General features: G+C 31.9%; 1 protein-coding gene across 1 annotated transcript in view; it reads left to right on the forward strand.

Moving 5' to 3' along the window:
• Nucleotides 1-314: 314 nt before the first annotated feature.
• Nucleotides 315-19,086, forward strand: part of LOC124369241 (protein O-mannosyl-transferase TMTC1-like) — a 172,710-nt gene continuing 153,938 nt past the window's right edge. The window contains exon 1 of the mRNA XM_046827129.1: nt 315-581. Within this exon, the coding sequence (XP_046683085.1) occupies nt 319-581 (263 nt within the window). The 5' untranslated portion in view covers nt 315-318. The remainder of the gene's footprint in view (nt 582-19,086) is intronic.

Below are 19,086 nucleotides of genomic sequence, written 5' to 3' on the forward strand. Positions count from 1 at the left end.
TTGAAATATTGTGATAGGGATATTGTAATGACGCAGGAATTCCTAGGTGCCCTATAGAGTTCAGACCTAACAGTACCATATAACACCATGCAGTCTGATAAAGTACAGCTCTACATATTGTAAGATAAAAAATAAACATTGCAAATAGTTTTTTTTTTTTAATTAAATATATATATTTCTTAGAAAGTTTATCCTGACCCGCTTAACTGAGCGGGTGGTGGCTGATCGTTAGCGGGGAAGCGTCTGCGCGAGGTAGCGGCAAGGGTGCCGTGACGTGCCGCGTCGTGACGCTGAGTGGCAGTCGGCCCCGGCAGTATCATGAGTGCAGTGCGCCACCCAGGCCGCGTGACGCGGGTGCGGGTGCGTGTATACGGTGCCGTCTCCGCGTGTGCAATACTATGCTACCTCAATTCCCTCCACGGCGATTTGGTCCACGACGATATCCCGGCTATCAGACACAACCACGATGTTCTCGGCACCACCCCTCTCCACCACGTGTTCCTCGACGATTTCTGGGGTACTCCTATGGGCGACCAGAACAGTCACAAGAGCTATAGGCCGCTCACTACTCTTACTTTCAGGTGAGACAATATAATCAAATTCATTTCTTAATTTTTAATTTACCGCTGACATGATATACATACAAACAAATTAAGGTTACAGTTTTAACGTAGAATTTGTAAACTGTTTTGACTTTGTTAAAAAGTTTATGGAAGGTGAGGAAACATTACCGTTAGACAACAAAATTCAAAGTTTTTCAGCAAAATTATGCGGGGTATGGTTTGTTGACATAAAAATAACTCACAGAAACATTTTTGTATCTCTAATTGGAATATAAAAGTGTAAAACCATTCTAAACGTTTAGGAACCTTCAATATCAGTTCTAATTTGATGAAGGATCCTACTAGACGAAATTTAAACGAATTTCGAAACACGTTTTTTACTAAATTATCGATATCAAGTCAGCCAACACAAAGGTTATTTATAAAATAGTGACCAGTTTAGTACGACATTAATATGCATAATAGCCACTCAGTAACTATTTCACTTCTGTAAGATACGTAAGTTAAAGAAACTAAATTAATGCGATGTAATTCAGTAATTAGTGCTGTAGTATAAAGAGTTTACATACCGTTGACTCAAATATTTAAATTTAAGCAAAGGTTACGTTTATTCTATATGAAATGTATTTTTTAGTTCTTGCATTTCTCACAGCGTTTGCAAATTATAACGCGCATTAATTATGACATTGGATTGTTTGTTACTTAAAATCATGTTTTATTAATATCTTAATTAGTTTCTTATCTTGTTTTTGGTAGAGAAACTAGCATTGTTTGCACATTTACTCAAAATATGTATTATCCAGTAAGCTGTTGCATAAAATTATTTAAGAACGTTTTAGCGCCCAAAAGATTTTTCTTGGGGAGCAGTAGTAAAGAGTAAAATGCAATGAATAGACTTTAATTCATTGTAACCATAAATACATGAGTACTTGGAAATATTACCATATAAATTTATTCAGCTATAACTTATGATTATTAGAATGCTGCAGCTGTGAATGTCATTAAAAATCAAGAGTTATATTTGTGGTAATAAAATAATATACCTGTAGCGCTCCAACTAAGTACAGAATATCAATGATAGTTAACATCCTTATTTTGACTCTTGAGTAGGTAGATTATTAAATGACGAACCATCATTTAAATTTGTTGAGGAAAATGGAGGTAAAAACAGTAATTAATTTAGTAATAATTATGAGTTTTCATTAACGTAACGTACTCTAAACAGAAAATTAAATTAGTTCATAATCAAATTAATAACAAATGAAATACATAACTTTATCATAATTGTTTAAAATAAAATATTGTTTTGAATTATAAAAAGAATATTGTAATTAATTTTACCAAATCTCAAATAGACAAAATGTATACATATAAAATTATTTTACTAAAATGATTTCTTTTCTATGCCTGCAATAGGGACAGAATAATGAATAATTTACACCATTTTTATTGTCTCATTTATTTAATCTGTTATAGAATAAACCATAAATACAAAAAGACCACAATAGATACATTTTTAATAACTGTGGTGTTTGCTTCAGAACTTAAATATCAACACATATGAAAATGTTTTAGGATGCGCAGAACCTTCATGTTAAGTGTCAATTTCTATCCTCCTTGAACATAAGGCTATTACAAGTTTCCGTATGGCTCGTCAGTGGATATCAATAATCGTCTGTTTTAAATAGAAATTTACTGAGTAAAATATAAATTATTGAAATTGCGTTTAAATTTCATCTTCGCTTTCCTATTTATTATTTTTAATTTTAAAAGATTCATTTAATAACATATAGTCCCCAGGTTAAGTGTTAGAGAGGGCTTCTTAGCCCTAACTTCGCCTGGTAAAATAAGACATTCTTTACTTTTTTTTTTTTTTACTTTTTTTTTTTATACCTTTTAAATTTATTTAATTTATTTTTATGAAATTATTATGTAAATTAGATGGTATATAATTGCTCAAGGTTCAGTGCCAGTTTTACAGTGAGTGTTGTTACATTTTCATAATTTGTTGTAGAAAGTGCAGCAAATGAATCAATCTAAACTCAGCTCAAATAAAATAAAATATAATCTTGTATCAATTACTGATTGTAAAGCGATAGTGTAACTCAATGCTGATTTGGGTTTTTCATTATCTTTGGGGCTCACGTATACTTATATTATACCTCCCAGTAAGGTCGAAACCAATCGTGGATGAGATGGATAACTGAATCGAGGTTAAAACCGATTGGTGTTCCAATAAAATTTCGTACTTTTAAAATATTTTGGGATAAGGAGAAAATAAAGTAATATAAAGTTCTATGCAATTAAGGATGACAAAGCTATAGCATACATGATTTTCGAGGACCGTCTCTAGTAATTGAACGGTAGGCACTCAGTTTATCATGATAAAGACACGGTTTCAAATCCAAATCGGGCATGACCTGAAACATGTGGTAAACAGTTACGGACTAAAGAGCTTCGGATAAAAAAACACATTCTGAAATTAATACACCTCTCGGAAAGGTAGGTTTATTGTAAAATTTTCAGTGTAAAATTGTTGTGGGTTTTTCTTAAAACGAGTAATAGTACGGATTAGTTACGCAAGACAATACAATAAAGCAAACAATTTTAATTTTTTATACATTTGGAAATTTACCTTTAGCTTTAGATTTATCATCAACACAAGTATTTTTCATATTTTCTATATGTACACAAAAAAGCACACCGTTGATGTTTTTCTATAATTTTCTCTATAAACAATAATAAACCCCAAAATTGATTACAAATGTAAATGAATGTTTTTTTATGTTGTAAAAATTTTAACATATTTTGAGCAAATCTTATGCATCTTATTTAAATTAACTTTGTTACCAGTTTACCCAATCCTGCAACTTGTCAGCAAGGAGTTATATGGCGTGCCAGGCGTATTTATTAGTCGGTTACAGGAACTGCAGAGTTAACACTTACTTTTGAACACAATTATTTCATGCTAATTAATGTTAATGACTGGGTTGGCATTATGGAAGTTATTTCAGGAGTTAAATGACGAATTAGTAGAAACATCTGACTTCAATATCTGCCTTAGCTATCCAAAAGGCATAAAATATTGAGATGGATACTAATTGGTTTTAAATATTTGTAAACAATTATTGTTTATGTTAGTTAGTTCTTATCATAGATGGAAAAAAAGCATTACGCAAGAAACCATTGAATGTCGTTTTGGATTAAAAAAGTATCCCTTTAGAGCTTAAATGTATATTTATGTTGAATACCGTTTTATGTGGGTTAAATGTCATGACGGAGTTAAATTATCCGACCAAATGATTTTTTTGTATGATTAGGTTTCACACGCGGATTCAGTTACCCTGATAATTTATGTGAAATATAGAGAGGGTAACAATTGAAGCCATAGCTAGATGGATGTCATTACTAATGTAGACAATACCGTGAGTTGAGAGGACTCAATTGATTAAATTACTGTTAACTTTACACTATCCCTGAATGATTAGAATATACTTTATAGTATCTTTATCGTTCATAGAGTTAACTTGAGCGTAAAGGTAACACATATAGCCAAATATCAGGATTATTTGAATGGATTTATATCAATAGTATTGTGGTCGTATCGAATTTGGCTGAGAAGATATTTTTTGCGGTTTAAAATCATACCCCTTAAGAAGACTTTCCTAAAGACATAAGAAGTAGAGCGCAATCGCAGTTAAACAATCGGATATTTGATTTGAACTTGTAAAGTTACTAAGATATTAGAACTGGTCCTTTGGCATTGTTATTACAATAATATTTTTTTATATAATTTTTAAATGTGTTCAATAAAGTATGTATTCTTTAAATGTGTTTGTTTAACTGCGATCTATCTAAGTCTGAAATCTTTTTTACTAAACATTTACTCGAAAAGTTAAATGAATATCAAAGCAAAATAATTAATGCTCAGCGTAAAATATGTCTAATATCAAAACAAATACAAACTACACACATAACAAAACACTAACAACACATAAAACTAACATTGATTAAACGTGCTTCAAGAGTTCATGCCACTGAGGATGAAAACTTCCAGTCCACGTAGCTCCTGAACCATTAGAGATATTTAAAAACTCTCAATAGCAAAGATGTCTTATTTTTAGAGTAGAATCTAAAAACAACATAAAATACAGGGTGTTCCATAACAGATTTTAAAGTTGGCCACCATATTGGAAAATGGCTACCATGTTCAAAAAATTTGAAAGTGTATTCCTGAGTGAAACTTAAAATTGAGCAAGTTCCAAATTTAAAGTGTGGTGCTAAGTCGTGTACTTAAAAAGTTAGCTATTGGATCACTTTAAAAAACTCACCCGGTATAATGCCTAAGAATACTACTTCAAACTCCTACCAGTGAAATTATCAAAACACTAAGAAATGATTTCTTAAAGGGCGGTGGTACAAATTTTATTTACAAAAATGTTTCTCCTAAAAAACCGATTGCACCCCCTTCAAATGTGGAGAGGGCAGATAGGGGTGGAGGAAGGACTGCATCCAAACTAACATAAACCTATTTAATTTAAAATATCATAGTTTTAATAAATATATATTATGAAACCTGTTCTTAATGAGTTGATGCAATGATTAATGAATAAATAAAAAATTACTACATATGGCATAATTAACAACAGAGAAAGTGACAAGTAAGTAGGTGATGTTATTACATTGACAGGTAATATTAGTTGTAACGTGTAGTTTATTAAAGACCGGATTGGGCGTTCTTGAATTCTTGTCTCTGTCTCTCGTTGGTCTCTAGGACTTTAGGGTCAAAAAGTTAAAGAGAAATCCGTCCGTCTGTTCACCTTACCATCCGTACGATAGGAAGGTGTTATAGACTTTAACGTGATGTCACATAATCTACTCTTTATACAAGAAAAACGCCTACTGATTTTGGAGCAGACGGGGTCTGTCCGTCTAGATGGTATGCTATAGCTCTTTCGTTGCGTTCTGTCGGGTCCTTAAACACTCCTTTATATCGATTTATTTGATTCTTTATTGCAAACGTCACGTTGCCACTCAATATAGAGTGTCGAGTTTAATTGTCCAAACCAGTTCTGAGATTAATTTGCTTGGCTTCTCAGTCAATGAGCTTACTTTTTGAATATATCCTCAGGGTCATCGTCTAGAAAAATGACGATAGTTGGAAACTGTAGATAGTGAATCTGTATAGAAAAAGTATGTGACATATTTTTGAAAGATACAGATAGCACGCTATCGAAAGTATTCAGAAACTTTATTTATAACATTTGTCATGAATTGCAGACCGAATTTTTGTATTATACCTAATTTGAGGTAAAAAATTTAAGAACATATGAATTCAGTACCATATACTTTAAGACACTAAGGTAAGTAGAAAAATCAAATATTTAATTTTACATGTTATACTATTAATATATCCACAGATATAAGAAATCCACCAAACAAATGACTTTATCGTGTAAAACGTAATCAGAGCGGCGCGGCGGCGCGGGTGGGGTGGAGGGTCGCAAAGTTGGCGGTTGGCCAGTGGTTAGTGAAAGGAAGGAAACTCTTGTATAACGCTGTACATCCATAATATACGAAGCGGTGTGAAATTACAGTTTCCAAATATATAATACTTTTTAAATATATTTCACGTGGTAATTTAATTCCACCGTAATCGAACACAGTGTTAATAATATATAAATGAAGCTTCATGCAAAGTTTATTAGTCAGTTAGTTTTAGAGATACTGCCTGGACGGACAGCCTCACGAGTGAGCTTTGCTAAAACTCAGTCATAAAATTGTGTTTGTCAGAGAGGAGTAACCAACTTGCAACTTGTTCTCTTTCACATTTTCTTTAATCATTAGTTATACATCTAAATAGTAATTATTTACACTACTTTTATTAAATTACATAATTAAACTTAAAGCGTAAGTTAGCAAATGAAAATCTTTTTTAATAAGATATTTATGATTTACTTTTTATACTAACGAAAGTGTTAACACAATTCTAAACTTTAATAGTCTGTAAGATCAAAAATAATTTACATGGAATTTTTAATTTAATTAATGATACAATTTTTGCAGAATCTACTTATGCAGCATAACAATTTAACAATCTATGCTGCTAGATTTACTCTAAATCTAGGATAATATAACAGAATCTATCTGAAATAATACCATTTCTGAATTTACTCTATCAGTGTACGTACTGCAGACAATCGTGCAGCTCTTTGAATGATATAAATTGTTAATTATTATTTAATAGCTACAGTAAAGATTGTGTGTAAAGAAATCTATACAATATTAAAACAACAAAGTTAAATAAAATTAACAATCTTGTACAAAAGCATTGTATAATACAACAAAATTAATATATATCTTTATTGTAAACGGCAAACTTGCATAAATGAAATAGTTGTTTGTATTAAGTAAATTGAGCCATTTTACCATTAAAAATGTCTATGTGGGACAAAGCATTAATAGCAGAGTGACGCATATTTTAATGAGGTGGCTCAAGATGTCACATTATAGATCCTCAAGGACCTGGATACGTCCACACAATCTCAATATCATAAAGAGAAGATTGAAAGTGAAACCGATTCACACTATAATAATTTATTATTACCTTGTTATGGTCGAAATATGAATATCTGGATTGCATAACAATCACCCAGGGAGCCCTACAACATCACAGCGTAACTTAGGAGTATTCTTATGTTCACAGATATGAAAAAGTCCGTTTTCAGATTAGGCAATGGTATAGCATGAGTAGCTCCGAAGATAAAGTAGGTATCAAAAGTAGCAAGCTCGGTTTATTTCTCAGTTTCTCTTGAGCGTGCGTAACCCATTGATTCAGGGCAATAATCCTTCTCATCAGCAAACAAGAAAGGTCAAGAAAGGTCTAAACACAAAAATCTCTTATATTCAGCGTTATACACGGTTATTCAATAGTTTCTTTAAACTGTGGTTGGAGGAATTGATAAAGAAGATAATGAATATTGGGTAGGATAGGAAGCCACAACTCATTCAAAGCCTATGAGTAGTTCTTTTTCATTACCTCGAGGACTCTTGTTGTGGCATATTGGATGTTTCGCCAAGTAATTTTAAAATTTACTGCCTGTTTGATTTGTTTCATGAAACTTAAAAATACCAGAATGTTTCTCTTAGCAAATAATGGTCATGTGAACCATACCTGGTTAGTTAGCAAAATATTGAGGCATTGATGGCGATAGCGTATCCCAAACTAATTGCAAACCCATGATCTGGTATAATATTTCTGACGGTTCGTGGTCATGATGGTGGGAACCATTACTTGTCCTATCATGAACACATTTGAAGCTTCTCAGTTTTCTCATGTATTGCGTTGTTCTGTATGTTATATGATCATTTGCACTACGGCCAAAATGATATAGGCAAAAATATACAGCAGTATATAGCAGGATAGAGAAAACTCTTTTGTGAACAGAATGCTCGCCAGAAGCTGAACTGAGTTCCTTGTCGTTATGGGGGGTTATTCCTTAACTTTCCGGAGTATTTGGTTGCAAGGGAAAATAGCGTTCATCAGTTACAAAGAACGATTATGCCCTATGAAACACATATAGGAACACGAGGAAGATGTGAGGCGTCGCTAAGACTTGACAACAATTAGAGCGGTACAAGTATTTAAGGATGGGAGAAGCAGAATACGAAATATAATCTTCCATGTGATCAAGATTACAATTTTTGATATAAGAGATATAATAGTTAACCCAGAAGAGTCCTCATAAAACTCGGAACTCTAGTATGTAAAAGAAGATATTCCTTTAAATGAAGTCGAGATAAAAGAGGTTAAAATAACTATCTGCCTTCGGTTCTGAGATCCTTTTTATGGAGAACGATTTTTGATCTGAACATTGAATTGTTTCTAAATGTGCTGCGAGAGAGTTTATACCTTTTTAAAGATAAATGCATTAGTATTACCCAACCCAGTGAAATAAATTATTGTACGAACATTTGTGATCTTAAGTACCAACCCTCTTGTACGCGGCGGGTGGTCCCAAATGGGAGTGATAATATGTGGTTAATGTGTACGAGTTACACTAACCATGTCTCTATTCCGAGCATTTATAGCGCTTAGCAGTCCTCCCATTAGAAAGGTCAGAAATAGACTGTTTGTGGACGAAATAAGGCTGGATTTTTTTAACAATTTCTGAGAATCATCCGCACAGCCCGGGCAGACGAGTTGCCTAATTAGAGGAAAACTTCATGAAAAGGTCGGTATAATTGGTTTCGAATAATTAAAAGCACTCTCAATTGGATTAATTCAATCTGTCGCCACCAAAAGTGCTGTTGACATCGAGTTGCCTAGGTTACCGCTAATTAAAACATCCCTGGTATTTGTGAAGAGATTGTGTTAAAAAATGCATAGTATTAACTTTGTTGAAACATTATTACCTACACTGCATATTCATTAAAGACTTTTCATATTCACCACATACATATTTTAGGAGGAAACGGTAAGGTGTATACAAATACCAGTACTATAAGTTTAGTTATTCATTTCGGGATATTTAATCTTTACATGTGACTGCATACATTTAGTTTGTTTCAAATTAAACTGTTTAAATGCTAATGCATTAAAACTATTTAAGTACGTTATTTAAATTACTTACTAAGCTTAAGAATCTAGTTTCACCTAAAATTAAACAGTGTCGGTGAAAGCTAAATTCTAACAATGAGTATGATTGTTATTAACTTATGGAAAAATATTAAACTATGGAGGCAATAGTTAAAAAAGTGATGTTTCAGTTTAAATATTAACGATCACTAATTAGTTTTTATGATACGGAAGTAATGGTCTCGCATTGTTAAATCTTTAAAGCTAAATACATTTTGTAAAAAATAATTAATTTTATTTTTAGGAGCACAGTTCTGATTTCATTCTGTTAAATGGTCATACAAATATTTGAATACGACCATTGTAGTATACTGACGAAAACCATTTCTTAAGGCATAATAGTAGGTTTGGAATAAAGTTTGCTTCTTCATATCAACCAAAATGCAACGGAAAATCCTTAATGTCCTACAATTTTTAGAGCAATAATAATTATTTAAAATGTTTTGTAAATAATGTGTTATTACTGATAACAAAAAATGAAAATGGTATGACCTTTGTTGCTTGTAATAAAAACAATATTCTTGATAGAAAAAGTAACAACTAAAACGTACGTTTATTCTAATAATTAATAATAAATAAATGTGATTGCTCTATAAATTGGCAATGAAATCATAATTTATTGTTGAGCGTTTTTATTTATCTAGTCATCAGGTTTCCAGTATATGTAAAACTAGGTAGAAAATGAAAATAGTGAAGGCGATCTCATAGTTTCTTTAGTAGGTAAAAACAATGTTTCACCAAGTGCATTGGTGGTTCCTAAGATTTCTTTGTTAGTTTCAGGGACTTTCTAACTAAGTTTAACTACTCTCCTCTGTGAAGTTTATATTTCTTTAGTAGGTAAAAACAATATTTCACCAAGTGCATTGATGGTTCCTAAGATTTCTTTGTTAGTTTCAGGGACTTTCTAACTAAGTTTAACTACTTTAACTAACAATGCTAAAACTTCTTTCCTATACATAAAACATATGTTAATGTATTTATGGTGTAAATCAACAATTGCAAATGCTTTTAACTGATTTCTACATATCTTCACTAAGACTATTAATATTATTAACAGAAGAACTTAAGGTTTCTTCTATTTATTTAAGTCAATATTTTTTCACAAATACTTTTTTAGTGATTTTTATATAATATCAATTGACATCAAATTCTTAAATACAGCTTGATTCCATAATGAAACCTTGTTATAATACACCTAGGAAGTTAATATGTTATACAAACGAGAAATGATCCCTATATCAATGAATGTGAACCAGGTTATCTTTTCATCAATGCAGGAATATAAATAGAAGAAGGGTGTAGAATTAAATCAATACTGAACCATAATCGAAAAGTCTTGTGATTTCATAGTTTAAAGTATGTTTTAATGATGGTAGGTTTGTGAAGTTTATAGGAGTTTTTCCGAACATTTGTCATCGTTTGCTGATACAAAACGTCAGCAAAAGTGCAATATGAGATATGTGATCTGATATCTTCATTAGGTGAATAAGTGACCTAACATTCGACTATTATCATATTTAAATTAAATGCCAATAAGATTGTGCCCCAAAGCTCTGTTGGCTGTAGCATTATCTACCAGGCCGGCGCGACGAGACGTTGGATTGGAATCTTGGGTTTTATCATGAGGATCTTGCGTCTTTGTAATTCCCGCGGAGTTAAAAACACTATTTATCCTTCTTCCGCGAGCTTCTGGAATATGCCAGCCTTGTTTGGGTTGGGATATGGGTGTGATCAACTAGAAGGTCTTCATATACTTGTTCCAGAATCTTTGCACTACATACTGATTTTCTATCTTATTATTTGTTTATAATAATGCTGGGAAATAAAATTTATTTGGAAAATTATTATAGCCTAAATAGGGATTTTTATCTTTATTTTATGTTTAATGTATTAATTGAAAACAAAAATAAATATAAAAAAACCATAATTAACCTTGAAATTCCTGAGGTAACGGGTTGTACAACATCAGAACGAAATAATACTATTTTTACGAAGAGTCGGTTTATGGCAAACCATGTACCCTCTATGATGAATTCTGTGCAAGCAATCCTGAAATAACTGAGGGATAACCTCTAAGAAATGGCAACACTTTACGCACAGGTCTCAACCCAGCTGCCAAAGATGAGTATATATAATTTAATTTCAATTAACATTAAATCACAAAAAGTACTTGCTCCGCCGGGATATCTCACTTGCCGGGTGAGTGCGCTACCACTACACCACAGAGCCCTTACTTTTTAAGATTCAATTATTTTGCACTTGGCCGTTTCTGTCATAAATTTGTCTAAATTACCAAACTAATATATGATCGGAAGACCAAATACCTGTCAAACTATGTCAATTAATTAAATTGGTATAATCGGCAATAACCTAATAAACATTGAATCACAAAAAAGTACGTGCTCCGCCAGGACTCGAACCCGGATCTCCCGCTTGTCGGGTGAATGCCCTACCACTACACCACAGAGCCCTATATATATATATATATATATATATATATATATATATATATATATATACATTAGTATGTGCTAAAATTAATGAGTAAATATATATGTATTATTTTTCTGTTAATATTGAAGAGACATTATATACTAAATTAAACTCAATATTGCCTAGGATACAGCAAAAACTACATATATGTAGACTGTTTAACTTTAGCATTAAGAAAAAAGGCAGTAGTTAGGTAAGCACGATTAACTTTAATGCGCACTGAAACGAACTTCCAATCATTTTTGGTTTTCATTTAACTGTGGATAAAAATACACTGTCTCAACAAATGTATTTGTTTAATCTGTGTAAATTACGTGACGAAAGCTTGTTTCTGCAGAAGTGTTGGATACACGCACACAGCAAACATAATGTGCCAACGTCACGCCCTGTCGCTGTTCACTGGGTGTAGCGAAGTTGTGGCTTTGTTCAGAGTTAAGACAACTTCTGACATGGTTCACAAATATCTCCCACATAGAAGTACTTTCAGTGTGTTCCTTTTAAAATCCTATTAGATAAAAAATTAATTGTTCCACCTTTAACTGTTACCGTTATCAGGTTTGGTTTACATATATATTGAATAACACGTAGTGGTTCTAAATGATTTATATAATACCCATATTATATTAAATACCATACTGACAATTTTAAACATCAGCGTAGTTAGTTGGCCTTATGCCAAAAATTATTAAAACTTTTGCCTTATTAAAATTTTTACGAGATGTTTTTACAGCCTACAGGAAATTGTAAAACTTAATGAAGCGTAATAAAAAAGTAATATAAAATACCAACAAAAATAACACAAATAAAACTAAAGATAAGAATTTATAGAAGGCCGTACTGTTATCTAATAGATAACTTAAAAATAACCTTATTCTCCATGCTGTTATAAAGGATTGAGGGTGGAGTAAGATAAGTAAATTAAATGTGAATTCAGCCTTATCTTCGACAATTTGACGTGCTTCTGAAATTTCGTACAAGACAAACATAAAATTACAATGGCTTCGACGCTATGCACTGTCTAGTCATCAGTTTTCTGGTAAATTCCTCTCTAACGCTGCTCCTTATCCAAAATAAAAATAGTGTTTTTCTTGGGGTTCGGTATGCCCTATCCTTCCCATGTTAATTTTATGTACCTTTTTCTCAGAAACCTTTAAAGCTATCATCATCAAACTTTAGGACACTACTATTTAGACCTTTGTTAACATTTAGAGCGGAAGACATTATAAAAATCTATTTTAAATTTTTATTAAAAAAATTATAATTATAAATTATTTAACAAAAAATTAATAAATTTTTTATTTACAACAAATTAAATAAAAACTTCTTTTTTAACTTCTGTTCCGCTCTAAATGTTAACAAAGGTCTAAATAGTAGTGTCCTAAAGTTTGATGATGATAGCTTTAAAGGTTTCTGAGAAAAAGGTACATAGAATTGGCCAAATTAACATGGGAAGGATAGGGCATACAGAACCCCCTTAAAGCAATAGCGTAAAAAAACTAAAAATTGTTTTGCATCACCTTACTTAACACAATGCAACAGTATACCGAAAGACCATCCATTAAACATTTCAAGCAAAGATTTAAAACTGTTAAAACTTGAAACTGGTACTTTTAAAAATCAGAATTACTTGCTTGTTTTAGTTTAGTTTAAAATTAAAAAAGTCGATGAAATTATGTCACTTGTTTAATTCCTCTCAAAATTTAATCCCTAAATCCCAAACCTGAGGTGTCCCCGAAACGTAAAACAATATAAATATTGGATTACACGCCATTTGTTTAAAAAATCTCAATTAAACAAATTTAGAAAAAACTTCTGTCTACCTCTTCAATTTTACTTTTCCCAATAATACAGTTACATCAAACCGACATCCCGATCATTATGTGGATTGTTTTATGTTCGTCGATCTTGAGTCAAATGTCTTCTTACTCCTGAGTTACCTTAAAACCTATAGTATTTAAATTTTTTTAAGTTTTAAATTTATAAATATTCTTTTAAAATATATATTATGGAAAGCTCAGTAATAGAAAATTTAGTAAAGTACGAGTTATAAAAGACTGCTAAAACTAATTGATTGCTGAAACAAATTTTCAATTTTGTGTCGCCACTTTCTCGTAACACACTTAGTTATAATCAAAGTTGTTTGCAAGATGTTGATGGCGTTTCGAGTCAAAGAAAATTATTAAGTGCTCATTAAAGCAAGCAATTAGTCGTACATTAAAGACTGTAATATACAGTTTAATTAAATGTAGCTAAACATTTTTATGGAGCAATCCTTCATCTTTTCATAATTGAAAGCTTTTCCCTTCCGCTTTATCATTACCTTTATCTCCCCTCTTTGTGGGAAATATGAAAATAAAAGAAGCATATATTATATATAATTGAAATATTAAGTCATTGTGTTGCTGTTTTAGTTATATTTAACTGAAGCATAAAATGGTCTTCGTCTGTTATTTTCAAAGAACCAAGTACCAGTCTGGGATGCAACATGCAATGTAAATCTCGTATAAGACCCCAGTTTTCATGCCGTCGATAATGAAATTTCCCATAAGGAAAACTTTGTGCTAGTTTTTTTATTAGGTAGTAGAAATAGAAAATTGGCAAGAAACAAAAAGAATAGACTGCAGATGATAATTTTTTAACTCATCACTATTGAAACCATCAGGCAGATATGTAAATAATAGTTTTCTTCACATTAGGCGTGAAGACAAAGAAATAACTCTCTATATAATACGTTTAAAAATAAAAAAATCTTTTATATAGTGAAGATTATAAATATAATATTCTATAAATACATATGTTGTTTTATGAAAAAATAGGTTGTGAACTTATGTTATGCAAATTAGTTCGGGTCCCCAGAATTTTAATGTACGTCCATCAGTCTGCATTATATTTAAGTTAGAGTGTTAAAGTTTTAAGATCGTCTGATCACACGTTTTCCCCTACACTCAAATATTAAGGGAAAACTAAATGCAAAAATAGTTTTGTTGACTACAACGAGCTGTTATGGTTATGGTTGTTGTTATGGTTAGCAAGCTTACTAAACATGTCAAATACTCAAATTAGAGCTCCAAATTCATATATTTGTTAATAAAACTAATACAAGTTAAGAAATACATTTTGGAGTTTATTCTACTACCTGATTTCATTTAAACTCGCCTTATTGATATTTATATAAAAACACATGAGATTAAACTAACGTACATTTAATCTAACATCAATATAGAAACATGTATGGAAAATAAAAAGTTATAAACATAGTGTGTGATGTAATTGTATCATAAACATAAAAAGCATAAATCTGTGTATAGAAAAATTATTTTAAATTAGTAAAACTGATAATAGTATGATACACTTATTAATTATATATATATATATATATATATATATATATATATATATATATATATATATATATATATATATATAAGACGTAATAGTTTCATATTAACATGGGGTCTACACAAAAATGTGTTAATGTGTTTAGCTGGAGCAGTGGTTAACTTGAGATAAGTATTAAAATAATGATACGGTCTCTACGCTACAGGCTTGTTCACTCAAGAATAGATTATTAAGATTATGTTCAGTTTTCTATATGAATCAAATCCTAATTCAGAGGGAAAGTGAGGGGAGAAACAGAGATGTGTATTATGCACACTCTCACATTAAAAGCTGCAGATTTCAAAATATAACAAATGTTCGACCTGTTAAATCTGTAGAGAGAATCAGATCGGAAACCAGTCTTAACAAAATATGTTCTACGCATATAACGGACACTAACAGTGGTTTTATATAAATTTGTTAAAAATTGTATTCGCAAATTCTATGCGTTACGAGACAGACAAATTTACTAGGAGAAAATGAATGGATTTAAATGACAGAATTTTTGGTTATGGATTACAGATTTGTCAGTATGTTACAGAAGTTAGATATTCGGATAGGTCTGGTGGCAAAGTACTGCAACACGTCGTAACTCATGTGACGTCATGCATGCTCTAATGTAACGAAAAACACGACTTGAAAGATTGTAAAGTCGAGAATAACAAACTGGATGCGTAAACTGTAAGAGGGAAAGATGTGCAGACTACTACCAAAATGCTCGATGGAGGAACTGCCCTAGTCCACGAGAGAGCTGTAAAGAGGAAAATTTAAAATACACATTATGGATTCTAGTTTAAAGGAACTAAATAGCTACAATAATAAAAATAAAATGAATATATAAAGAGAAACACAAAGAACTGATGATTCTCAGCGTTAAGGAAGCTATGGGGAGGAATAGAGATGTGTAGGGTTTAAGGTACAAGAGTATGCAAAAATATTGGAAGCATAAATTTTTCCTTTTTTTGTCCTCTCAGGACAAGAAGCTTATACGTTGCACTTAAGCCTCTAAAAACCTTAGTGCTGCTTCCGAAGTGAAATGGCATTTAGGATGAGTAAGGTTATGGGGTAGGGGCTGCCTCCTATCGAGATCCATGAGGAAGAATTAGGGTACTAATCTCAAAGTCATGTCCCCCCGGAAGAAGAGGAGGCCAGCTCTGAAACACCTTTGTTGAGGCTAGCAAGAACCTCTAATACTAAGGGAACGAATCCCATCAACTCCAACAATCATCTGTCGCAGTAGGATAGACCTATCGAATTACCCTTCCACCCCAGAATATCGAAATTTGCGGTTAGTTCCTGGACATCCATAAGGTTGCCCATATTTGTGACAAATCGGTTTTTGCTGTAGCCAGTGGTAGGTTCAACTGGAAGGTATAGACCAGCCAGAAGTGATCCCTGCTGGGTAGGCAGTATGGCTTAACGGTAAATGGAAAGATACCTTGGTGTAAGTGTGCGACTTACTAGAGATGATCTTGGAAAAAATGTTTTCGGCCTAATATATATATCCAGATTAGTTCCTGTCCTTAGGAGAAATAATTTACATTAAGAATATTGGATTGGATTTAAAAGACAAAAATAATACGAGGAAAGATAATGGTATTTATAATTATTACAAAAGTATTTGATTTCACCACAAAGCACTTCTGTAATAAATATGCCCAGAAATAGAAAGAAAAAAGTGTTATTACTGGTGTTATTTTTACTTTTCTGAAATGATACTAATTGAGTGTTAGGATGCACAGATAGTGTTCTAACAAGAGGTGTTCTTGAAGGGTCTGAGCTAACAGGATATTGTTCTTGATTAGTGTAAATAGCTATGTGAAAGTTGTATTTTTTTGCTGGTGACGCAACTATGTGTTATTGCGGATAATCAGTTGAGATCCTAAGAGAAAAATGTGGTAATTCTGATAATCGGTGTTTTTTCTCAATGGACTGGACGGAAAACTCCAATACGTAGATTAAGATTGTAAAAACGATTACGATTATACAGAAAATGTCTGTAGTAAACAGTAGTTTCTCCTATTAACCATGTTGCGTATTGTCTCAGTACCTAGTATTTAAAAAGTTCTCTAACAATCTTGAGAGTTGTATTTGATGATAACTTCAAGAATTGTACATTAATTGCATGTCGTATACAAGTTACTTAGTGACGTATTAGTTATAATAGTTAACGTTAGGTGTTATTAGTGAGTATTCATTTATGACGACACACATATTTTCCGCCCCATTTACCATTATAAGGACGACTATATTAATTGCCACGACGAAAATAACTTGTATATCATTAAGCAATATTACTCAGGTATTTCTTGTAGTCCATATTTAGCCAACAGAGTGATTTTAAAACTTATTCAAAACGGAAAGTATGACGATCTATTCTTGGAGATTGTAGTAATATTATATCACGGCTGGTTTTGCTAGAAACATTATTTGTCAAATTCCTCCACACACATACAGTACATTGTACAGTTTCCAAATTATAAGTAATATGTCATCGTGAATCGTATTTCAAGAATTTATGGTTTACTAAATCGCAGAAATTAAAGAACACAGAAATTTCAATGACTGATTTGTTATATCTCGTTAACATATTACAATTATTTTACTTCACATTTCTGACGTTTCTTTTAGGTTATCGGTGTATTAGAAAGCCTTGAGAAAATTTAGATTGAAATGAAAATATAAACATAGACGTAAATGTTAAATATTTGCTTACAATCGGTTTTTAAAACTTCGGTGAAACTAAAAATTCCATGATTTTAATTAGTTTTGTATGTATGTTGTAGTTTTAAATATAAAATGGTCTAGCCTTTTCTTGGTTTTAATGTTTAAATAATTGGATATTCCTGTTGTCCATTTGAAAAAAATGTTTAACATTTTTAACCAGGTACATTTTACCTGGAATATCTAGTTGACCAGACAGATAACTCAGTATTCTTGATATGAACAACCATCTATCGTTGAACAGGCAAGTCTATCACGCTCCGGTACCCCTATTAGTGTTCGTTAGCAAGTACTTCGGGCGGAACGACGAACTAAACACTGCATTTAGCTGGATCAAAGGCAAACACTCCTCTTGCTGATGCTCTCTAAATGTTGTATAAAGTCTCTCAACGAAATTTAATTAAAAGAAAAATCACCATCTATAGCTTTTTTAAACAACAGATACTAACTACATTTATGCCACATAACTATAATATATTAGCGTAACAGTGGTATTTAATAGGGACGTTGAAAAATTATAGATTGTGAGATGAGCTCCACAGTTGTTAATAAACCAAGCACATATTAATTAGAAAACTACCCTAATGTCAATTTGTGTCATTCCCGCCTATAAGGTGACACACACACACACACACACACACACAACACACACACACACACACACACACACACACACACACACACACACACACACACACACACACACCACACACACACACACACACACACACACACACACACACACACACACACACACACGCGCGCGCGCGCGCACACACACACACACACACACACACACACACACACACACACACACACACACACACACACAACATTTTGACTATAAAATGTTTTATTTCTTAATTAAAAATACAATTACAGTTGTTGGTAATTACTCGTATATACATGATGTTAAAGTTGGTTTAACGTGATGAAGAAATGCTTCATGACAGGTTTCAGTATTTGAATTACTCAAAATATTAAATCTGGAACGAAAGTTATAATATTGAATTTTCCTTAAACGGATATTTTGTAAACTACAGCTTTTACTATTTTTATAAGTAATCTAACTAATAATTTGGAAAACAAGGGCTTTAAGCTATGCATTATTGTATTAGTATTTCCTATGATTGCTAACTCTTTTAGGTTTTAGCTTTACTATAACCTTATAAAATCACTTCCGATGAAAAATATTTCTTCTGTTTATTGTTTAAAGATGAATCGAACACTTTTTGCAAAATACTTCAGAGCTTTCTACAATATTTTTCCAAACACTAACAACCTACAGTC

Source organism: Homalodisca vitripennis, chromosome X, assembly GCF_021130785.1.
Source record: "Homalodisca vitripennis isolate AUS2020 chromosome X, UT_GWSS_2.1, whole genome shotgun sequence".
In the NCBI taxonomy this organism is placed as follows: Eukaryota; Metazoa; Arthropoda; class Insecta; order Hemiptera; family Cicadellidae; genus Homalodisca; species Homalodisca vitripennis.